Here is a 24,514-nt window from a genome sequence, read left to right on the forward strand (position 1 = left end):
TTCCCTCCTCCCAGCCTTCCCCTCTTCCCCTGGTTAAATCCTAGACAAGACTCAGCTGTAAAGCAGCCCCTCCTCCAGGAAGCCCTCCCTGACTTCCCAACTGGTCAGGCGTGCCTCTACTTCCACAGTCCCAGTAGGACACGACACACTGCCCAGTACTAGGCTATCCCCAAGGCAGGCTGCCACCACCTTGGGAGCTAGCCAGGACAGGGCCAGCTCTGCTTCCTCTCTGTATCCCCATGCCCAACACGACAATGGCACTCACATTCTGGAGCTGTCACTGATGGATGAAGGCAGCTGCGATTGGCGAGGAGAGGAGTGGTCAGGTGGGGAATCAGAGCCTTCATGGCCCCAGGTAGACCCATAGACCCATGAGGACCGTCCCTGCATGCTGGTCTGAGGCCCAGGCCGGTGGTCTGTTTCCTGCAGTGTCGGACGTGCACACATACAGCCGCTCAAGCCACAGGATGCGCTATGCCTGCAGTTCCTCGGAGGACTGGCCCCCACCCTTGGACATCAGCTCTGATGGGGACGTGGATGCCACGGTACTCAGGGAGCTGTACCCAGATTCTCCACCAGGGTAAGGAGGCCATGTGGGGAAGGGGGCATTAGAGGATGGGGCCCTGGACACAAAGACCCCCCAACTCCATCACGGGAAAGAGTGGCACCTCTCCACATAGTATAAATCCAGAAAACACCTGCTCAGTGGGCATGGCCACCTCCTCCCCACTCCTGACCAAGTAGGTCCCATTGAGGCAGTGTGACTTAGCAGATGTCACCTGGAAGTGCTAGGAAAGGAAGAGACAAGCCCAGCTCCTCAGGCTGCTGAGTAGGTGTGCCAGGAATCCCCTTGCAGTTTCAGGGCAGGTTCTATGGCAGCTGTCCTGAGCTCCCTGGGGATCTGCTCCTCCAGCTGTCTCCCTGGAGGTGGGAGGGAAGGCCAGAGAGTATTTGGCTATTTCAGTGGTCATGGGACCAACTTCCCCTAGGGAAAAAAAAGTTCATTGTGTTTCTATAAATAACACCAGGACTAGGGGGGAAAGAGCCGACATCTGATGGCCCCAGGTGCACTCGCTCTGGAAACTCTTTCTTGTATGATCATGAGCAAGTTACTTAATCCTGCGGTGCCTGCTTCTCCATTGTTGAAATGTCCATGTAATAATACCTGCCCCGGCTGGGCATGGGGGCTCACGCCTGTAATCCCAGCACTTTGGGAGGCTGAGGTGGGCAGATCACAAGGTCAGAAGATCGAGATCATCGTGGCCAACACGGTGAAACCCCATCTCTACTAAAAATACAAAAAATTAGCCGGGCATGGTGGTGGGCTCTGTAGTCCCAGCTACTCGGGAGGCTGAGGCAGGAGAATCGCTTGAACCCGGCAGACAGAGGTTGCTGTGAGCTGAGATCGCACCACTGCACTCCAGCCTTGGTGACAGAGCGAGACTTCATCTCAAAAAATAATAATAAAATAATAATAATAATAATAATAAAATAATAATAATAATACCTGCCCCACAGGATACTCATGAAAATAACACGGAAGTGCCGGTAAAATGCTCAGCAAGGCACTGGCTCTTCCCACCAGTGGTGTTGTTACTATTTCGAGGCCACAGGTGATAAACTATCCATGCTGAGGAGGACGAGGGGAGGGGATCAGGGAGGATGGGCTGACACGGGAAATCGGCCTTTGTCAAGCGTGTGTGGTGCTTGGGTTGGGAGGAACTGGGACCTTCAGAGATACAGAGGAGGGTGTGACCAGCAGAGGGCACAGATGATCAAAGGCCCAGAGGCAGGTGAGCTCGCGTGTGCCACACTACAGAGGGCACAGTGGGGTTTGACCTCTTCTCCCCTTCGCCTGCCCTGGCTTTCCAGTCAGACCCACCTGGATGCCGCCCAGGTTGATGCTCTCAGGCATGTCACTGTGGCTCTCAAGGGCTCCATTTCTTCGTTTACGAAATAGGGACAAATAACCCTGCTTCCTGGGTTTTCCTGGAGAGGAAGATACTGTGGGTATCTGGGGATGTGGCTCAGGGTTAGACCTGAGCCCTCGGCTCCTGAGGCCATAGCCTGAGAACACAGGCACCTCCCCCAACCCCTAGGAGTCAGTGGCTCTAGCCTGTGTGGGTAAGGGCCAGCTGGGTCCCCCAGAGACCAGGAGCTGGGCCCCAAGGAGACTGCCTCTGCCCAGTGAGGCTCATCAAAAGGACAGGAACCGGTGGGGCTGCTTCTGATGGAGGTAGAGGCACACAGATGCCCTGGGGGTGCCTGGGAGCAGACTTCTCCCTGAATCAGAGCAGAGCGTTGGGTTGGCCTCAGGCACAAGGGGGTGCCCCAGCTGCAGGCCTCCATTGTGGTCAGGTAACTCCCCCCAGGCTGGTTGGGTTCAGGGCCTGGAGAGGGCTGGGCAGGCATGAGACAGGGGTGGGGAGGGGTGGGGAAGGTGGGGGCAAGACTAGGAAGACAGAGGTGATTCCCCCTCCAAACACACACACACACGCACACACACACGAACACACACACCTGCTGAGACCTCCCAGGCAACAAGGTCTGGCTGAGCCCAGGGTCTTTGTGGTCTCATCTGCAGCCACCGAGGCAGAGACTGGCCTTAGAGATCAAGACGGGTTCCTCTCAGAGAAGTGGGGGGTCATGGAGCTAGAAGGAGAGAGTTATGCCCTCAGCTCCTGGGGACCCCAGAGACAGTGGCAGTGGGAAGAGAAAGGGACAGGTGGAGCTTGTGGTCAGGAGGGCCCTGTGCCTGTGATCATGCCCACAGGAGTGGCTGTGTCCAAACAGCCCTCAAGGGCTGCTCGAGCAGCCCCCTCCCCATGGGGAGCTCTTCTCTGGAGGGCCTTTGGTCCCCTCCTGCCAGCCCCCCTCAGGCAGATCACCCATCAGTACTTGAAGAGGGAAAGGGGTCAGAGCCTCCACCATTCCCTGCTAGGAGACCCATCCAGCCCTGGATGAATGGCCCGTGTCCTTCCCCTAGCCCTTCCACCTTCACCCCTGCCCCAGGGGCTCCAGCAGGGGTGGTGCGACCAGTCCTTTCCAGGGCAGTGGGTGCTTTTTGGCTCTGCATCTGTAGGTTCAGAGGGGCCCAGGGGACTCTTTTTTTTTTTTTTTTTTTTTTTTTTTGAGACGGAGTCTGGCTCTGTTGCCCAGGCTGGAGTGCGGTGGCCGGATCTCAGCTCACTGCAAGCTCCGCCTCCCAGGTTCACGCCATTCTCCTGCCTCCGCCTCCCAAGTAGCTGGGACTACAGGCACCCGCCTCGTCGCCCAGCTAGTTTTTTGTATTCTTTTTTAGTAGAGACAGGGTTTCACTGTATTAGCCAGGATGGTCTCGATCTCCTGACCTTGTGATCCGCCCGTCTCGGCCTCCCAAAGTGCTGGGATTACAGGCTTGAGCCACCGCGCCCGGCCGGGACTCTTTCCTAAACTGAGAACGGGAACTTTGGAGTGGCTGGAGACCAAAGTGTCTTGTAGCCTGAGGTTGGTCCTACCCAGCCCCCGCACACCCAGTGCACTGCAGGGAGATGCTCCGTAGACAGTGGTCCCTGCTGCTGCGAGGCTTGTGAGGCACCACAGACCCAGGGCAGCTCAGTGTTCATGCGTTGAGCTCACACCGCACATGAGGGCTGAGTCAGGTCCCGAATCCAGGTCCCAGGGGTTCTGAGGTCCCCCTCTGGAGGTGGAGGGAAGTAGTAGGGTTTCACTGGAGCCAGCAGGGACAAGGCCCACCCTGGTCCACAGCCAGGTCAGCTTGTCACTGCAGAGAGACACCCAGGCCTTTGGGAGAGACCCAGCCCTAAGGCCTAGGTGGGGCACTAAGGGAGCCTCTTCTCTTGTAGCTACGAGGAGTGTGTGGGGCCAGGGGCCACTCAGCTGTATGTCCCCACGGACGCACCGCCACCCTACTCTCTGACTGATTCCTGCCCCACGCTGGATGGCACCTCCGACTCAGGCAGCGGCCACAGCCCCAGCCGACACCAGCAGGAGCAGAGAACCTCGGCCCAAAGTGGCCTCCACACGGTCTCCATGGACACCCTTCCCCCCTATGAGGCTGTGTGTGGAGCCGGCCCCCCATCGGGCCTGCTGCCACTGCCGGGCCCAGGCCCAGGGCCAAGGGGCTCCCAGGGCTCACCCACCCCAACCCGGGCCTTAGCCTCTGGCCCAGAGAGGATTGTGTGAGGGACCCAGCCGGCAGGGTCCTGCTGGTCCCTATGGGCTGAACCACATTCTTTAGGCACACAAAGGCATGCACACACACACACACACAGAGATGCACTGGTGACTCATACACACACAGACCAAACTTGTATACACACAGACATCTACACTGACATACCCCATGTACACACACAGATCTAGACATGCTCCACGTGTGTGTGCACACACAGGCCCACCACAAACACAAAACCCACCGGCAAAGGTTTCACAGAATGTGGAGCTCTCCTGGCCTCCCGTCCCTCCTCCCGGCCTGTTGGTTGTGCCTCTGTAGACAGCGCTGCGGGGAGAGAGGCGAAGTAGGAAGTTGGACTTTCTCTTCCCTCTCCCAGGCCCGTTTGCCCCTACCCTTGCCAGCAAGCTGTGCCCAAATTCTGATTCTGCCTCTGGAAACTGCTGGACCATCCCAGGTCAGCTGCCTGCCCTGACCCCTACCCCAGGGCCAGCTTGTCCTCCTGGGAGGCGGGACAGGCCCCAGTGAGGTTCCATTGTGCGCTGTGCCTATCTCTCGATTCCAGGGCAGATGAGCCACAACATCACCACCCTGCCACTTACAAAGTGGGGGACCTGGGTCTGGGGGCTCAGGTGCAACCTGGAGGCCTTCACAGCCCACCAGGCCCCCTCCCGACCCCAGTACCCTCAGTCAGGTGGTGCTAGTAGAGCCATCTCCGAAGCTGCAGGCCCCAGGTAGATGGGCAGGGCCCTTCATGGGTGTGCAGTGGCGGTTCCCTCATCAGACCAGCCACTGCCCAGGACTGAGGTCTTCAAGGAAGACGAGGCCATTGTCCTTCTCCAGGTGGCTTCACCGCAGTGCTGCCTGGGCACCTCTCTGAGGCAGAGAAGTGGCCCCTCGCTCAGTCCCTGCCCGGCCAACCACTGTGGCCTGCACACGAATGGGTCAGAGCCAGATCCCAGAGCTGGTGCTGTCCTCCTAGGTGGCCGCTCATAGCTGGGGATGGTGAGTGAATGTGTTCTGGCCTTGCCCACGTGGGTGTTTTGCAGAGACAAAATGAAGGGGATATACTCCCCATAAATACCACCTTGCCACCACAAGAGGACCAGAAGGCTACTACTCGGCCTTGCTGCCACAGAAGGGGATTTGTAGGGTCAGCCTGGCCGCAGAAAAGCTGGCTCAGATCTTGACCGAGAAACCCCAGTGATTTCCATCAAAGACCACGCAGGTAATGGAAGTGATTCCTGAAGACCCAGCCCACCGAGGGTGGCAGCCAAGCATCTTTGAGGAGTGTCCCCGCCAGCATCGCCAGCAGCCATCACTCTGCCTCCCTCTCACCTCTTGTCCCCCATCGTTAAACAACAGCACCCGACCCAGCCTCCCCACATTTCTGTTCCTGTAATGAAGGGCTAAGACGATTTAGTAATCTCTTTCTTAAGCAGAGGAGTGGCAAGGATGGCAATCTGTTCTGGTGCGGAGCTGAAAGGAATCCACCCAGAGGTTCTGTAGCATCCTGCGTGCAGCCTCCTGGAGCCCCAGACTCCATGTGGGGGGGGACTTGTTTACAAGCAGTTCTGACCACCTTAGTGGTGTACTGTTTTCTAGGCAAAAAATATCTGTCTGTTGTACTGTATAGCCTTTAAAATGCTCCAGGAATGAGACTCTTTTAAGAAACACATCCTGCTTCTGCAACTCCAGAGAGTGCTGGGGGAAAAAAAGGGATAAAAATTCCTACCTACTCATCAGTGTTTGAAGGATGGAGCTGAACTGGCCCAGACATGTCCTCATCCCTGACTCTCTGAATGGCTGTGGCTGGGATTAAGGTCTCTGTTATTTATTTGTTTGTTTGTTTGTTTTTGAGTCGAAGTCTCACCCCGTCACCCACACTGGAGTGCAGTGGTACGATCTCGGCTTACTGCAACCTCCATCTCCCAGGTTCAAGCAATTCTCCTGCCTCAGCCTCCCGAGTAGCTAGGATTACGGGCACATGCTACTGCGCCCAGCTAAATTTTTGTATTTTTAGTAGAAACGGGGTCTCACCATGTTGGCCAGGCTGGCCTTGAACTCCTAACCTCAGGTGATCTGTCTGCCTTGGCCTCCCAAAGTGCTGGGATTACAGGTGTGAGCCACTGCACCCAGCCGGAATTAGGGTCTCTGGCTGGCTGAGCCTGGGTCATACCAAAGCAGTCCCTGCAGATCTCCCATGCCTCCACCTCTCCTCCCTGCCTGCCACTCTGTAGCGGGTGAGGAGGAGGAGGAGCCACATTTGTCTCTCCTGGAATGAGTTTTGCAAAGAAAAGAGGGGAAGAGGCTGGGAGAACTGGAGACACACAGATGAGCAGCCTCTGCCATGTTCCCTTGACAGGGCCAGGCCCTACCCCTCAGATCTCAGTCTGAGCGATGACCCCAAGCCACAGATAGACAATGAGCTGGGCAGTGAGTGAGGGCAGGTGCTGGGGCAGGGTCAGGCGGAGAGTGGTTGCTAAACAGGGCCCATGGCAAAGAAAGGAGGAAAGAGCAACAGCCTCCAGCCAGGCCTGAGGGCTCCAGGCTCACTGGACACCATCTTGAGTCTGTGCCAGCTCTTTCCCATGGTTGCCATAGCAGGGAGGGGGCTTGAACCAGAGAGGCCCAGCTCCACTGCCCACTGGCAGAGGCCCCAGCCAGCTGCAGGGAGCCAGTCGAGCTCCACACTGAGGGCAGTCTGTGACTTGTGGACTTACAAGACTCTCCCAAGGAATACACTCACCCACAGTGTATGGTTACACAGTTTTGTTCCTGAAGAGGAACATAAATTCGGGCAAAAGGCCAAGGTATGAATCTATGCAACTGGGCCTGAGACTCCACTCCAGGCACTGACTTCTCCCCAGGACAATCTCACCATGGGCTCCTGCTTCTTCTCCTCCTCCTCCTTACAGCCCTTCACTTCCTGGGCTGTCCCCAAGGACCTGAGTCATACCTCCCAGACTAGGGGCCTGGAACTGTGGCCCAAGCTGACTCCTGTCCAGGTGGCGGGCCCAGCACAGAGCCCAGGAGGGTTACGGGGTAGATAATCAGCAGGAACTCCCAGCTCAATTATGAGAGAAATGGTGCTTCCTGCCAGTCACGCATAGACTTGATTGACAGTAAGTGCTGAGTTCCAGACATGAGACCCTCTGCCCAGCCAGCATCCTCATCCAGCTCCTCCTCCTCACCCTCTGCAGAGTGGGCACATGACCCAGGCTCAGTCAGCCAGAGACCCTGTGGCCTCTGAGCTCCTAAGTTATGCAAGGAACCTGGGAGCTGCTGTGAGTGAAGGCTGAGTATGGGGACCCAGAGGTCTGGTTTCTCTGCTTCTGTCATCAGCTCACTATGTGAACTTGAACCAGGCCTCAGGACCCCCATGCCCCATCAGCCCACCTAGGCCAAAGCAGCCCCTGCAGATCTCCCGTGCCTCCACCTCCCTCCCTGCCTGCACTGTTCCCAAAGCCAGTCACAGTGACAGGCAGAGAGGGCAGGTTCCCACGAAGTCAGTCACTCCCCCAAGGACCCAGAAAATGTGAACAATGCAATTAACACCAAATCCAAAACAGTTCAAGGAGGCTGTAGCAATCCAATGGGAACGAGCAAGGCTGATTCCAGCACGAGAGGGCAGGGCAGGGGTGTTTCTAGGCACCACGCCCAGCGTTCTCACCCTCACTGTCTCAGCCACCCTGGGAAAGATGAGGGTGGCTGGCAGTTCACAGGCATGACAGGTTCCCCATGAGGGGAACTGAGGACTAAGATGTCCAGAATGAATGCAGTTAGTAAGCAACCAAAAGCAACAGAAGAATCCCAGTGTGGGCAGGGTTGGGGGGGCGGGCCTTAAGAGTGTACCAATTTGTGAAATTTTGGCTACTAACAAGAAAAAAACAAAGGCCATTCCAGGCCTCTCCCCAGGGAACAAATCTGCCTGGGGTCAAAAAATGAGAGAAAAAGAGAGAACCTTGGCCTGGTGACTATACTCTACAATACAACTCAGGGAGGCCAGGTGCGGTAGCTCACACCTATAACCCCAGCACTTTGGGAGGCAAAGGTGGGAGGATAGCTTGAGCCCAGGAGTTGGAAAACAGACTGAGCAACATAGTGAGGCCTTATCACTACAAAAAAAAAAAAATTGTTTTAATTAGCCAGATGCTATGGTGTGTGCCTGTAGTCCCAGCTACAGGGGAGGCTGGGACAGGAGGATTGTTTGAGCCCAGGAGGTCAAGGCTGCAGTGAACTATGACTGTGCCACTGCACTCCAGCCTGGGTGACAGAGTGAGATCATATCTCAAAAAACAAAAAATAAAAAGAAACAAACAAAAAACTACACTGCTGGCTTTTAAGATGGAGCTAGGGGCCCTGAGCCAAGGAATGTAGGCAGCCTCTAGGAACTGGAAAAAGCAAGGAAATGAATTCTCCCAAAGGAACAAGCCCAGTGAGACTGATTTTGGACCTCGGTCTGACCTTTAAAAGTATAAGATAATAGGCCAGGGGAGGTGGCTCACACCTGTAATCCCAGCACTTTGGGAGGCCGAGGCAGATGGATCATCGGAGGTCAGGACTTCAAGACCAGCCTGGCCAACATGGTGAAACTCCATCTCTACCAAAAAAAAAAAAAAAAAAAAAAAGATACAAAAATTAGCCAGGCATAGTGGCAAACGCATGTAGTCCCAACTACTTGGGAGGGAGGCTGAGGCAGGAGAATCGCTTGAACCCAGAAGGTGGAGGTTGCAGTGAGCCAAGATCGTGTCACTGCACTCCAGCCTCAGCAACAAAGCGAGAATCTGTTTCAATAAAATAAAATAAAATAAAATAAACCTCTAAATTGATTGAGATATGCCTCTGACACTTTTCGGTTTACAAAAAACATACCTAAGAATTGGCCACCCAGGGGCAGGAAGCTGGGGGGTTTCTATCCAGTAACTCTCACCCTGCTGGCCCTTGGTTGGTTGAGGGCTGCCAGCTTCCTGGTGCTTCCAGCCTGTCCCGCACACCAGCAGAGCATGCCTCTGGGGACATCCGGATGGGATGGTGGTGTGGAAAGATGCTGGTGCTGATGTGCCTGGCCCTCATTTTTTGTGGGGCCGGGGGACAAGGAAAACACAAATCCTGACCTAGGCCCTGCTCCACTGGGAGGGGCCCAGTCACCCTGCAATCTCAGCCTTTCAGAGTGACAAGCACTGGCAGGGCCTGGCTGTACCTAGCTTTATCTTTTGCTAGCACAACTTCCTCCTTTGCTTCCGGATTGGGCGGTGGAGCAGGACAGAAGAAGAACCCATCCATTCCTCCAAGGACCCAGCCTAGGACAGGACTCTCTCCTCCATATCCAGCTCCCTCGGAGCCACCATGAACAGGCCCCAATCCCCAGGCCCAGGCGAAGCTGCTCTGGGCGAGACCCTCCTGGGCGACCTCATCAGCTACTACCAGGAGAGGGCAGGGCAGGGCCGGCTCCATGTCTGCAGGAAAGCAGCCCTCACCCACAGGGCCAGGCGGCTCCTGGGAAAGGGGGGCCCTCCATGGCTCTGTCTGCCAGAGGAAGTGGCCCTTGCTCTGGGCGGCTGCTGTTGCGGGGGTCCCAGTCCTGTCAGCCCTGTCACAAAAGTCGGCCCCCAGCTGGTGCGTGCACTAGAGTTCCTGGAGCTGCTCTCTGTCAACCTGCTTCTGTTTCCCTGGAGGAAGGAAATCAGGTCCCTGAAGGTAGGCACTGCCACACGTCTGAGCAAGGGGGGTTCAGGCAGGGGTTGGGGCTCTGCTCTGGGGAAACAGCAGCCCATCATACCCACTGACTTCAGTCCCATTTCAGTTTAAGAAACTGAGGGCTAAAGAGACAGATGCAACTCATCTGCGGTCAACAGCTAGCAAGTGGTACAACTGCTCCTAGCCAGGAGACCAGCAGTCCCCAACCTTTTTGGCACCAAGGACCAGTTTCGTAGAAGACAATTTTTCCACAGACAGGGTGGAGGGATGGGGGTGGGCTTGGTTTCGGGATGAAACTCTTCCACCTCAGACCATCAGGCCTTAGATTTTCATTAGGAGCATGCAACCTAGATCCCTCTCACGCACAGTTCATAATAGGGTTCCCACTCCTGTGAGAATCTAATGCCACTGCGGATCATGACAGGAGGCGGAGCTCAGGTGGTAATGCTTGCTTGCCTGCCACTCACCACCTGCTGTGTGGCCAGGTTCCTAACAGACCATAGACCAGTACTGATCCAAGGCCTGGGGGTTGGGGACCCCTGCACTGGACTGTACTGCCTCTCCAAGGAAAGATGAACCAAGGAGCTCATAATAAACAAGGAGAGGAGTTGGGCTTTGGAGATCTACCGGAGGGGTTTTGTTGTTGTTGTTTTTCGTTTTGTTTTGTTTTTGAGACAGAGTCTTGCTGTCACCCAGGCTAGAGTACAGTGGCGCAATCTTGGCTCACTGCAACTTCCACTACTCAGGATCAAGCGATTCTCCTGCCTCGGCCCCCCAAGTAGCTGGGATTACAGGTGCCCACCACCACACCTGGCTAATTTTTGTATTTTTAATAGAGATGGGATTTCACCATGTTGCCCAGGCTGGTCGCAAACTCCTGACCTGAAGTGATCTGCCTGCCTCAGCCTCCCAAAGTGCTGGGTTTACAGACGTGAGCCATCGCACTCGGTCTCTACCAGAGAGTTTTAATCTCTTCCTGCTCCAGGCCCTGACTGCTAGGCTGGGAGGTGGGATACCTAGAGCCTTACCCCAACTCAGTCACTATCTTTCTGCATTTTGTTTGTTTTTTGTTTGTTTGAGATGAAGTCTCACTCTGCGGCCCAGGCTGGAGTGCAGTGGTGCCATCTCAGCTTACTGCAACCTCCACCTCCTGATTTCAAGCGATTCTCCTGCCTCAGCCTCCCAAGTAGCTGGGATTACAGGTGCCCACCACTGCACCTGGTTAATCTTGAATTTTTAGTACAGACAGGGTTTCACCGTGTTGGTCACGCTGGTCTCCAACTCCTGACCTCAGGTGATCCACCCACCTTGACCTCCCAAAGTGCTGGGATTACAGGCATGAGCCACCACACCCAGCCACTTTCTGTGTGTCTTTGGACAGATCCTGCTTTGTCTTTGAGCCTCAATGTACCCCTCTGTAAAAGGGGACAGAGGATAACGTGATCATGGACCAGGCTTTCCTTTGGCCAAATGCCCTCATCCACGTGCTTCTCAGGAGCCCATGGTGTCCCTCGGCACCAACCCTTGATCTTGCCTGGCCTGGCCCCTCTCAGCCACTCTGCTGAGGCCTGTCCCTCTCCTAACAAGCTCCCTTGTCTGTTCTAGATGTACACTGGAAGCTTTACCTACTTGGTACGATCTGTGCTTTCCAGACACACAGTGGACACCATCCTGGGCAGGCTGGGCTACATGACCACCTTGGAGTCTGAGTTCTCACTGGTCCAGGCCATCAGTAAAGAGGACATCAAGCAGATGGTGTTCGAGATCTTCCTGGCGAGGGTCTCATGTGAGGCCGTTCTTAGAACCACAGGCACACGGGTGCTTGAGCTGGGCACAGAGAAACTTGCCAGGCCTCACAGCAGGCACAACTCAGAGAAAAGGCTGGTGAAGCCCTGCAGCTGCCTCGAGGGGGTTCAGCCAGGCCCAGGTTCTGGGGGACCACAGCAAGGTCCCTCAGAAGGGGTAGGATCCGAGAGGGCCCTGGCAGAGGGCACTGCTGACCAGAGATCTCTGCCCATGGCTCTGAGCCCATCTGAGGTCTCGACAGCCCCCAACAGCCTCCCCAACAGCTCCCCAGTCCCCTGGGGCCCCCAGTGCCATGCCAGCACATGCTTGGACAGTGAGGAGGTCCTGCCTTGCTTCAGTGACCCTGTCTTACACTGGATGCCCTGGTTTCCCAAGGACATTTTCCTGAGAAGCCTGAAGGGAAACCAACTCCCAGGCCTAGCCCTGGCCCCTGGCCCTTCCTCGGGTGAGGTGGTCACTGCCTCAGGGTGCAGCAGGGAGCAGTCCCTGGTCTCAGATGCAGTTCTTGAGAGCAGAGAAGTCACCATTCTCAGCCAGCTCTGCCCGACACCAGGTCCCCAATCTCCAGGGTAGTCCTTAGACCAGAAGCCACAAGCATAGCTGGAGCTGGCCAGCCCCAGAACAGATGCCGCACCTCCCAGCACCTCTTCAGAGAGGAATGAGCTCTGTGAGTGCTTCCCCCACCTTCTGGGCCCCTCAACTCCTGCAGGCCATCATAGAGGCATCCCGCACCCTGGGGTGGAGGAAGATGGACAACTAGGGCCTCTCATGGGGCCAGAGTCAACTGGTGATGATGGCAGCCCAGAAAGTGGAGTCACTCCGCTCTGGAGGTCTACCCAGGCTCCCCTGCATGGATGAGAGTCCCCCAGCACCCACTATACCCCCCAGTGGGGGCTGGTGACACCAGTTCCCACCCAAAGACACCATCCCAGCAATGGCTGACGGAGTAAACTCTGGCTGGTACAAGGCAGGCACCCTGAATAAGCAAGTAACTCTCACTGCGATGTCCACCAGGAAGTGACTGCTGGGAGAGGAGCTAGACCTGGGATCACGGCACGGGAGGAGAAGCAGGGCACAGGGGAAGAGTGGCCAAACCTATAGCTTGCATAGGAGCCAATCTGCTAACCCCAAAAGCTCTCAAATTCCAGCCCTGCCATCGATGGCTTGTGTGACCTTGGGCAACTCACTCCATCTCTCTGAGCCTCGTTTTCCTCATCTGTAAAGTGACTATGGTCAGACGTCTTCCCAGGAAGCTGGGAAGAGTTAGTGAGGTGAGGTGTGCTCAGAGCCCATTAGAGACCGACCCAGAGAAGGGTCCCTCCCTTTAGGCTTTCTGTCGCCTTCATGTCCCAGGTCAGTTGTGTGACCCTGGGTAAGTCATCCTGCAGCTCTAAGCAGCTGCTTCCCTCAGCAGCCTTCAGACCCATTTGACCTGTCACAGTGCAAATAAAGAGGGCAGAGATGTGTAGACAACTGGATGTGTAGTACACCCTTAATTCATCTAGGATCCACTATTGGCCTCCCTTTTCTCTCGGCTAATTTGTTGGGAGCTCAGGGTCAGCTCTCATGCCTGCTCTCCACCCAGGAGTGGGGGCACCCCCTCTACCTGCCATCTCCTGCCCCTTTATGTACACATATACATGCACACATGCACACAAGTGGGTACATTCAGGCACGGCACACGCACATACACATGCCCTTAGTCATTCCTCATTGAGATCCCAACAGAGGGCATCCTCCTCCAATCATGGGCTTCTCTACGCGGTGGCAGGTGTCATTAACCCAGGGACGGCCTCTAGGGCTTCCCATCTGTGAAGTGGGAAACATTAAATAGGTGAAGGTCCCTTCAGGGTGCAAAGCAGGTGTGTAATAAATGTTGGTACCTGCCTTTGCTCTCCCTGAAACTGAGCATATAACCACATCACTTTCAGTCCTTAAGACCAAGATGAGGCCTCAGGCTGGAAGGATTTTAAAAGCATTGGCTCCACCTCCATCCAAGTCAGAGAGAGTCGTCCACTAAGATAGCCCCTACACAGGCTTTCTGAGACACAAATCAGGAAGCAGTATGCACTGGGCAGCACAGGGCATGCTGGTTAATCACCCACTCATTCATCCAACCATCCATCCATCCCTGCCTCCCATCCTCCCTCCCTCCCTTGATCCTTCCTTCCCTCCATCCAACCGTCCATCCATCCCTGCCTCCCACCTCTCTCCTGCCCTTGATCCTTCCTTCCTTCCTTCTTTCCTTCCTTCCTTCCCTCCCTTCCCTTCCTTTCCTTCCTTTCTGCCTTCCTTCCCTCCATCCAACCATCCATCCATCCATTCTTCCATCCATCCATCCCCACCTCCCACCCTCCCTCCCTCGATCCTTCCTTCCTTCCTTCCCTCCCTCCCTCCCTCCCTCCCTTCCTTCCTTCCTTCTATCCAGCCAGTCATTCATCCATGCAACCATCCATTCATCCATCCATCTATCCATCCTAATCACTTAGCACAGCATCTGGTAGCCCACAGCCAAGCTGCAGAGCTGTCAGGGTGTAGAGCATTATGGGGAAAGTGAGGGAGCCACACCCCAGCCACAAGCCTCCATCAGGAACATCAAAAACAAGTAGGGCCAGGTGCGGTGGCTTATACCTATAATCCTAGCACTTTGGGAGGCCAAGATGGGAGGATCACTTGAGCCCAGGAGTTTGAGACCAGCCCGGACAACATAGCAAGACCTTGTCCCTATAAAAAATTTTTAAAAATTAGCCAGCCATGTAGTCTCAGCTACTCAGAAGGCTGAGATGGGAGGAATGCTTGAGCCCAGGAGCTCAAGGCAGGAGTGAGCCATGATTACACCACTGCACTCCAGCCTGGATGACAGAGTGAGACCCTGTCTCTTAAAATAAAAATAAATAAATGGGGTAAAAAAGAAAAAAAAGAACAGGCTGATCGGGAGGCAGAACAGGTCAGCAATCTCAGGAGAAAGATAAGGCAAGAGGCTGCATCAGCTTGGAACCATGACAGCCACTCCAAGGCATATCCCCCAGGGCACCTGACCTGCAGCAAAGGAGCCTGGGAGAGCAACTTAGGCCAAGGATTCCAGGGGCAGGAAAGGCGAGCTAATTATTTTTTATTTTTATTCATTCTTTTCTGGCCATTAACATAATAAACATGCTTATTCCAAACCAAAACAGAACTTTTGCTCACTTCACTAAGCCTGCCCCTCCCACATTCCCCATCTGGGTAAATGAGTCCACCATCCACTCACTCCAATCCAATGCAGACATCACCCTTGACTGACATTTCTCTCTCTCCTCCTCCCCCCGCTCTCTCTATCACATCCTTCATCCAATTCCTAGCTCCTCTCTTTCACAAGAGAGTCTGAATCCAACCCCTTCCCACCTCCTTCCACAGTAATCAAATTCACCATCGTCTCTCACTCACGTCCCTGGAGGCTGCCAGCCTTCTGCAGCCTGTGCTCCACCTAAATGCTGAAAGATTCTGTTAAAACCTACATTAGGGCTGTGCATGGTGGCGCATGCCTGTAATACCAGCACTTTGGGAAGCTAAGATGGGAGGATTGCTTGAGTCCAGGATTTTGGGACCAGCCTGGGCGATATAAAAAGACTCCATCTCTATATATTTAAAAATAATAATAAAATAAAAATGTTTAAAAAAAAAAAACATTTGATCATGATCCTCATGTGTTCAGTTCCCTCCAGGGGTGCCTAAGGCCATATCAAGTTCCAGGCTCAGCCTCTCACTTCCCCTCTGAACTCATCTCAGGTCCCTTCCCCAATGTCCACTGTAGCCAAAGCCACCCTGGCTTCTGCAAGGTTCTGGAACATGCTGAGCCTGGCCCTATTCCCAGCCTCTGCACAGGCTGTTCCCTCCGCTCTGTGTCCCTACCCCACCCTCCCATGTTCTCTTCCTTGTTATTCACATCTCCCCTTAAACGTCACCTTCTCAGAGAGGCCCCCTCTGACCAATCCTCTCTCTATCACATCAGCTTAGTTTAATTTTCTGCACAAAGATTTGAACTCATGTATTCATTTTCCATTTCCCCCCATTAGAAGATAAACTCCATGAGAGATAAACTTCATCTTGTCTCATTCACCATTATTTCCAAGGATCCATCATATTAAACCATCAAATGAGCAGAAAACTTAAAAAGTACAGATGAATATGAAAACAAAAGCAAACATTACCATAATTTCTACCATTCAGAGATACCCAACATCACCAGATTCCTGCAATTCCTCCCAGTCTTTTTTCTATATATGCATATATTAAACATTTGGGATTGTAATATTTACAGTGTTGTGCTCTGCCTTTATTTCCCATGAAGGGCATTATTCTAACTAATTTTAGACCGAGAGAAAAGTTGCAAAATAGTACAAAGAACTCCTTTCCACTCCCGGCCCTGCTTCTCCTGAAGCTGACATCTTATGTAACCATAGTATAATGATCAACAGGAAATTAATATTGATACAATGTTATTAACTATACTACAAACATTATTTAAGTTTCCCCAGTGTTCCATTAACATCCTTTCTCTATTCCAGGAGCATATACAGGATCCCACATTGCACTGAAGTTGACATCTTATGTAACCATAATATAACGATCAAGAACAGGAAATTAATATTGATACAATGTTATTAACTATATTACAAACATTATTTAAGTTTCCCAGTGTTCTATTAATATCCTTTCTCTATTCCAGGAGCCTATCCAGGATCCCACATTGCATTTGTGTATTTTCCTTTGTCTCCTCCCGTCTATAATAGTTCTTCAGTTTTTTCCTTATCTAACATGATCTTGGTGCTTTTAAAGAGCTTTTTCCAATCAGTTATTTTGTTGAATGGCCCTCCATTTGGGTTTGTCTGGTGCCTTCTTATTACTGGAGTCAAGTATGCAGTTCTGGCAAGGATACCACACCAAAAAAAAAAAAAAAAAAAGATACTGCCAGGCACAATGGTTCACATGGTAATCCCCGCACTTTCAGAGGCCAAGGCAGGCAGATCACTTGAGCTCAGGAGTTCGAGTCCAGCCTGGGCAACATGACAAAAGCTCTACTCTACAAAAAATACCAAAAATTATCCAGGACTGGTGGCATGCACCTGTAGCCCCAGCTCCCCAGGAAGCTGAGGAGGATCACCTGAGCCCAGGAGGTCGAGGCTGCAGTGAGCTGTGATTGTGTCACTGCATTCCAGCCTGGGTGACAGAGCGAGACCCTGTCTCAAAAGAAAAAAAAAAAAAAAAAAGATGATGCTGTCTTCAGTGCGTCTTCGTAAAGGCTTCATGATGTCACTACGTCTTATCACCTTGATCACTCATTAAGCTGGTGTCTATGGGGTTGCCATCTCCACTGTCAAATTAGTTACTTTCTTTCCCTTTTTACTTGATAGATAATATTGTGGAAAACAGAAACTATGCAAATCTTGTTTCTCCTCAAACTTCAGTCCACTAATTTTAGTATCGACAGGTAAATCTTGTGTGTGTGTGTGTGTATATGTATATATATAAAATATGTGTGTGTGTGTGTATATATATATATATATATATATATATTTTTTTTTTTTTTTTTTCTTTTTTATGCAGAGTCTCGTTCTGTCGCCCAGGCTGGAGTGCAATGGCACCATCTCGGCTCACTGCAAGCTCCGCCTCCCAGGTTCACGCCATTCTCCTGCGTCAGCCTCCAGAGTAGCTGGGACTACAGGTGCCCACCACCATACCCAGCTAATTTTTTTGCATTTTTAGTAGAGACGGGGTTTCACTGTGTTAGCCAGGATGGTCTGGATCTCCTGACTTCATGATCTACCCGCCTCGGCCTCCCAAAGTGCTGGGATTACACGCATGAGCCACCGCACCTAGCCTGTGATATTTTTAACTGTGGTGTTTGTGTAATGGCAAGTTTCTGTTTCTCTCTTACCTTTTATGTGTATTAACTGGAAATCTATTATAAGGAAGCACTCCCTTTCTTCCTTGTTTATTTCTTTAATTGTTTGTTTATATCAGCATGGATTCGTGGATATTTATTTTAGTCTATGTGTTAGAATCCAATACTATCGTAATTTACTTTTTCCTCAAACTGGTCCAGCTTTGGCCATTAGGAACTTCAGGCAAGCTCCATTCCCTTGACATGGTTCCGTCACCCCCAACCCCCCTGCACCTTCTTTCTAGCACCACAAGATATTCTAGGCTCATCTTGCCATTCCCCTGTGGCATCCCTGGAATCAACAACATCTCCTAGGAGCCCTGGTTCCTTTTACAGGAGAATGATGTTTAGAGACCAAGAACTGGGTACCAGGTGTGCTCACTGTTACTGGGTACCATTGCTTCTAGACCCACTCAGGACAGAGCTAGGGAACATAGGTATGTGTACTAAGCACACATAAACATACACACGGATCTATATTTCTGTATCTATCTATATATAATTTTATTTATTATTTATTTAGAGACAGGGACTTGCTTAGTTACCCAGGCTGGAGTGCAGTGGTACAATCACAGCTCTCTGCAGCCTTGAACCCCTGGACTCAATCTATTCTCACACCGCAGCCTCCCAAGTAGCTAGGACTACAGGCACACACCATCACACCTGGCTAATTTTTGTATTTTTTGTAGAGACGGGGTTTTGCCATGTTGCCCAGGCTGATCTCTAACTCCTGGGCTCAAGCAATTCACCTGCCTTGGCCTCCTGAAGTGCTGGGATTACAAGGGTGAGCCACTAGAGCCTAAAATTTTAAAATCATGAGTTTAGACTAACATCTCCTATTCTAACACAGCACCACAGGGTTTATTCTAGCCCCCTCTCTATTATTTATAACCTCTTTCACCAACAATAAGAAATCCAGCCCTCATAGTCTACAATCTATTTACTTGTTTGTTCAACTTTAGTATACATAGTTTCAGAATCACTAACCTATATTCCTGTGAGAAACAGCTTTTTTTTTCCCCCATTGCAACCTCTGCCTCCTGGGTTCAAGCAATTCTCATGCCTCAGCCTCCTGACATAGCTGGAATTACAGGCATGTACCACCACGCCTGGCTAATTTTTGTATTTTTAGTAGAGACAGGGTTTCACCATGTTGGCCAGGCTGGTCTCTAACTCCTGACCTCAGGTGATCCACCCACCCTGGCCTCCCAAAGTGCTGGGATTACAGGTGTGAGCCACCATGCATGGTCGAGAAACACTTTTAATAACTATGCAACTTTTATGTTCAGAAATTTTTGCCTTTACTCTTACCATATCCAGTAAAGATACTGTTTTCCATAGTTATATGTTAGTTCTGCTCTTTCCTGCCCCTTTGGTATGGTTATGTTACTCACCTGTGGTATAGTGGAGTTCATCTGTAATTATTTGTTTTCTGTTTTCCACATCCTGGTTGCTCTTATTTATTTTGGCAGTATGTGAAAGGTATGTGAAACATTGCTATGTCACAGTATGTAACAGTCACAGTTATAGAAAAAGACATTTCAGGCTGGGCACAGTGGTTCACTAATCCCAGTCCTTTGGGAGACCAAGGCGAGCATGTCACCTGAGGTCAGGAGTTTGAGACTAGCCAGGCCAACTTGGGGAAACCCTGTCTCTACTAAAAGTACAAAAATTAGCCAGGCGTGGTGGCACACACCTGTAATCCCAGCTACTCAGGAGGCTGAGGCACGAGAATCACTTGAGCCCGAGAGGCGGAGCTGCAGTGAGCCAAGAACATACCACTGCACTCCAGCCTGGGCGACACGGTGAGACCCTGTCTCAAAAAAATAAAAATAAAAACATATTTCAGAGAAGTTTCATTCCCTTCTCATCCCTGTACCCCAGTCCCATCCTTTCCTTCTTTCCAGGCTTTTCCCACCAACTTATTTTTGTCTCTGGGTGTCCTTCCTATATTTCCTTTGCATCTGTTTATTTTCTTCTATCGCTTTTTTTTTTAATTTATTTTTCGAGATGGAGTTTCATTCTTGTTGCCCAGGCTAGAATGCAATGGCGTGGTCTCGGCTCACTGCAGCCTCCACCTCCTGGGTTCAAGCGATTTCTCTTGCCTCAGCCTCTCAAGTAGCTGGGATTACAGGCACCCACCACCACGCCTGGCTACTTTTTTTGTATTTTTAGTAGAGATGGGGTTTTGCCATGTTGCAGGATGGTCTTGAACTCCTGACCTCAGGTGATCCACCCACCTCCCAAAGTGCTGGGATTACAGGCATAAGCCACCGCACCCGGACTCTCTACTTTCTAACACAAAGTATCTATAGCAAACTATAGATACTCATTTGGGCATTGCTTTTTTCATATAACTTTATGTCCTAGAAATTATTTCATAACTATTCCGAGATCTTCCTCATTCTTCTGTACAGCTGCATAGTACTCCATCATGTGAATGGAAAATGGTTTACTTAACCACTCTCTTATATATGCATCTTTAGATTGTTTCCAATATTTTGTAATGATTAACTATCTCCCAGGACACCTGTGTTCCACAGAGCCCAGAGCCCAGTCTGGTAAACAGAAAAAGAAGAAGAAACACAGAAAGAAATTCAAGACAGCTTCTGTGGACAGCAGTAAATGGCAATACACATTCTGGATTCCATGACATAGGCTTTCTCTTAGCTTCTGTTTAATGATAGCTTCTGCCAAGTTCACTGTCTTATGTAAACTAGAGGAACACGAAATTCACTCCAGCCTTAGGGAAGCTGAGGGGATGGGATTATTAGGAAAAGAAAGTGTGTGCCAGTAACCCTGAGGCCTTCAGTAATTCTGGCCAAGCCCAGAGCAGCCAGGGATGTATGATTACTATTCCATTCTGAACAATGGATGACTGACATTTGCAAGAGCTTGTCAATTATTTTAATAACTAACTCTTCAGGGTGGAGAGGGCCAAGGAGATGGGTGTTCCTCATTCCACACACACGTGAACACTTGAGGGACCTCCCCACCCCAGGGCTCTAGGAAAACAGAAGTGATTCAGATTCCATAGTACCCTGTGGGTAGATAGGTTTCAGGACCACCTTTTACCTGCTCTGAGGTTTAAATGGCACCACCGTCCCAGGTCTAATGGTGCGAGTCTGCAGGAAGATTGTTCTGACTGACATTTCCCCAGGCGGGGGGACACTTCTCATCTAGGTGAAGGGCTCCTACGGAAATGAAAGGGGCAGAAAGAGAAAGTGAAAGGCAAAAACAAGCTGGGTAATGTTTCCAGAGGTCCACATTCACTCGTTTGTAAATTCGGTCACTCATGTCATTGGAACAAGGACAAGGTGGTTTCATTCCTCACAGGGTTAGGCCTCACAAGGGACATTATGGTGCGGGACAGGGATGGTGAGGGTGAGGATGAGGGTGGGATGACGTGGGAGCAGAGGGGAGAGGGAGGTGAGGCCCAGAGGACTCCGCAGCGCTGATGCCAGGTCATGTGACCGGGTCTGCGGGTGGGCACTGCCCTCTTGCCTTTCCCCCACCTCCCAGGGCCTCTAGCAAAGCCTTGTAGGAACCTTCCAACTTATCTTAGTTATGCCTTGGAAAGGGACATTATCAGCATCTGGATTACAGTGTGGATGGGGAGCAGTGGGCTCTCATGCCAACCGTGGCCAGAGCAGGAGCTCCAGGCACCATCCTGGACAGTCAGGCCCCGGAAGAAGGAAGCCAGGAGCCAAGAGGTGGAACCAAAAGAGAAAGGTGGGAAGAGCCTGGGACCCCGCTGGCCACTAAGCCACCTCAAAGCCCGAGACCACCCCGCTACACACTTCTTTTGTGTAAAAGATAAATATATTTCTATCTAGTTCCCAAAAAAAACAGGTACATACGATATTTTTAAACGGTTATAATCACATATTTTACATGTACAGTCAAAAAGCTTAAATAAAAACTGGAATAAACACTAATGTATATGACGTGCAACATTTTTAAAAAGTCAGTAAGAGGTAGAGCAGCTAAGCAGCTCTGGCGTGTACTGATTTCATGTCCCCATGGAACTACAGTCTCAAAGCAAGGATGAGGTGGGCCCAACACATCTGGAATGTCACTGCCCTGGGTGGCCCCTCTGGCTTTACAGGGGATGCCAGCCCCTGCCATGCCCCTCCCAGCCACGGCCAGGAGCCTCTGGGGAGGACCCCCCAGTGCTCTAAGGACAAGGCCCCATTGTGCCCATGTCCCATCTGTCCTTCTCCTGCCCTGGTCCACAGTGTGGACCCCGGTCCACTGCTCTGTGGCCCTTGCCCCCACCAGCTCTGCCTGCCACAGGGGGACAGCAGCCCTTGTGCAAGCTGGCTTCAGCCATTTCAGGTATGGTCTCTAAGATGGGAGGTTTTTGCGACCTGCCCTGGCCACTGCTGATGCACCCAGCCTCCTCTCCAAGGTGGAAGGCAGGGAGGACAGCAGGCTCTTCTTGGATCCATACCTTCCATGTTAGGAAACATGGGATTTGAAAAATAAAAACATGTTATTCTACTGGCAAAAGGATGCTGGCAGGAGCTAAAATCACTGGCCCAGGAAGCACTTCAAAATCAACAACAGGGCTTAGGTGAAGGAGTTACTGGGTATCACAGAGTAAGAGAAAAATCATGGGTACATGTTCTCAGGATCTCTTGAGATTGTGCCTTGGGCAAAAAAAAAAGTGGAAAAAAAAAAAGAGAAATCACATTTCCCCCAAAATGGATGAGCAAAATGAGCCTAGGGGAAATATTGGACTGTTCATTTACAAATTCTCAAGATGGACCCCACATGTCAAGATTCCTGGTAGCAAAGGTTCTGCCTTCCCCAGTTTTCCAGCTAATTAGCAGCACATGGGCTACAGGTGTTGCTAGACACAGCTCCCGCCTGGCTGCTGCCTCTCATCCTGCCAATGGCACAAGAACTAGTCCAAACAGAAGAACCAGGAGTTGAAGGCCTTGAGTTCTTAACTCTCTGGGACTGGTCCAGCAGGGTCACTTGGCACCTCTGCAGAGTTGGAGCACTGCACGTACAGGTGCCCATACTCACAGGGGCCTGGGAGTGGCCTTGCTACCTCTATTTCCAGGTAACGGCTGCTCTGAGAGCCCATGGCCTGTTTCTCCAGAGTTGAGCCTTAATCCTTCCCAGGGTTTGCATCCGGTCTTCTTGAAGCTCACTCTGCCCACCTCCAAAGCTTCAGGACTAGCAATGCTTCCAGAGCCTTTATTTGCAAATCCCAGCTTTCCAGACTGTCTCCAAAGGGAATGTTCTTTCCTTCTCTTGTTTTCTGCTTGATCCAAGGGACAGCCTCGCTTTCAACGCAGTTCCAGCTGAGTGAAGTTAAGGTATTTTCTGAATCAACAAAGATGATTTCAGGCTCTATGGCTCGAGGCATTCCCCTGGATGAAAGAACATTTCAAAAAGACTTAAGGGGCCACTTGTGCCTCTCCCTTGGGCCACAGACTTTCAGTAATTCCAAGAGCAAAGCTCCTTATACAAGGACACAGATAGTACGGGAGGCTTGGAAGCCAGGGCTGGCTGCCCCTTGCCTCCGCTTGACTCTGGGCAAACCAGCCACACACCAAAAGCGACTTCCCTGACATGGAGTTGGCAGCAGCTCAAGCAGGACCTTCATCACCAAGGAGACAGAGCACCATTCAGGAGCCAGCATGTGAATCTCCTAAGGTCCTCAACATCCACATGAGGACGTGGTAGATGGGCCTGCAGTGGCCTCAGACAGGGAAACCACTGAACACAGGGCTCCAGTCAAACGCAGCACAATTTTGTGAAAGTCTAGAAATGCTGACTGTCCTTGGGAACTGCTCAACATTGAGAAAATGTTATCGGCTCCACACACTGCCAGCTCTCCCCAAAGAGACATGAAAGCCTCCAACCAGAAGAGGCAGGGTGGTGGGGAACAGTTCTCAGAAGGAGGCAGCCAGGGCAAAGGAAAGTTGCAGAGTTGGCTGAAAGTCTGAATGGTGCCAGCTCCACTGCACACTGGCTGTGTGACCTCTGGGGAGCCCTCAATCTTTCTGCGCTTCAAATTCCTCACCTGGGACATAAGACTCCTACCTCAGCCTCCTGATGAAGGCTGAGATGATTGGTACACAGCTCCAGCATGACATCAGGCACACAGCAGGTGCTCTCCCTAAGGGCTTCATGAAAGCAACTCGGCAGCACGAAGCCACTGGAAGAGGCACCGGGGGAATGTGAGGCTGCGAACAGCAAAGGGCTTGGCAAACCCATTGGTCCCATTTGTCACTTACCCATGAGGGCCAGAGACTTACGACAAAGACACTAGCAAAGGAGATGAGACCATTAGGAAAATCAAGCTGGCCAGACACAAAGCCCTCCTGGGAGCAAGTTTTTCCAGACTGCTCATAATAGCTAACTTGGCAGCAGCAGGCATTTTTCAGACATGATCCATAGACCTTTTGCCTCCTATGGGCCAAGCTTCCGATTCTCTGGAGTTAATATTCGATCCCGATTTTGTTCAAAGAGTTCTAACATCCTCTCCATGTGGTGGTCAGCCTCAATCACCTGGAAATTAGAAACATGGGTCACAGGGCTGCACTGACCTCAGCAGCATCCTCCCTTCACAGCTGGAGAGAGAGAGATGGAAGCAGGCAGCAGGGAGCAGGGGGCAGGGGGCACAGAGAAGGTTGTAGGCAGATAAAAAGGAAGGTTAGAGCCAAATTGCTCTCAGCTCTAGGGCAATCTACATTTCCAATGAGGTTTTCACTTAAGAATGTACTATAAGAGCCAGGTATGGTGGCTCATGTCTATTATCCAAGCACTTTGGGAGGCTGACACCTGAAGATGATATGAGCCCAGGAGTTTGAGACCAGCCTGGGCAACATAGTGAGACCCTGTAAGCTCATGAATTTGTTTTTTTCCCTCATCACTTTCTACTCTCCTTTTTT

At 51.6% G+C, this 24,514-nt stretch overlaps 2 protein-coding genes across 5 annotated transcripts in view; one reads left to right on the forward strand and one right to left on the reverse strand.

Annotated features, from left to right (window-relative positions):
• The window catches only part of BEAN1 (brain expressed associated with NEDD4 1), a 69,288-nt gene extending 55,384 nt beyond the window's left edge, over positions 1-13,904 (forward strand). Inside the window, exons 4-9 of the mRNA XM_010355190.2 lie at positions 430-580; positions 3,846-4,179; positions 7,045-7,182; positions 7,378-7,461; positions 9,482-9,874; positions 11,480-13,904. Of these exons, the coding sequence (XP_010353492.2) occupies positions 430-580; positions 3,846-4,179; positions 7,045-7,182; positions 7,378-7,461; positions 9,482-9,874; positions 11,480-12,253 (1,874 nt within the window). The 3' untranslated portion in view covers positions 12,254-13,904. The remainder of the gene's footprint in view (positions 1-429; positions 581-3,845; positions 4,180-7,044; positions 7,183-7,377; positions 7,462-9,481; positions 9,875-11,479) is intronic.
• Positions 13,905-20,040: 6,136 nt separating this feature from the next.
• Positions 20,041-24,514, reverse strand: part of TK2 (thymidine kinase 2) — a 42,355-nt gene continuing 37,881 nt past the window's right edge. For 2 of the 4 annotated variants that reach the window (XM_010355184.2, XM_030925487.1), the window contains one exon: positions 20,488-24,131. In XM_010355184.2, coding sequence (XP_010353486.1) covers positions 24,033-24,131 — 99 coding nt within the window. In that variant the 3' untranslated portion in view covers positions 20,488-24,032. Of the gene's footprint in view, positions 24,132-24,514 lie in introns of all 4 variants that reach the window. The other 2 variants (XR_747002.2, XM_010355185.2) reach the window with 2 other exon arrangements.

Source organism: Rhinopithecus roxellana, chromosome 20 (assembly GCF_007565055.1).
Source record: "Rhinopithecus roxellana isolate Shanxi Qingling chromosome 20, ASM756505v1, whole genome shotgun sequence".
Lineage (NCBI taxonomy): Eukaryota > Metazoa > Chordata > Mammalia > Primates > Cercopithecidae > Rhinopithecus > Rhinopithecus roxellana.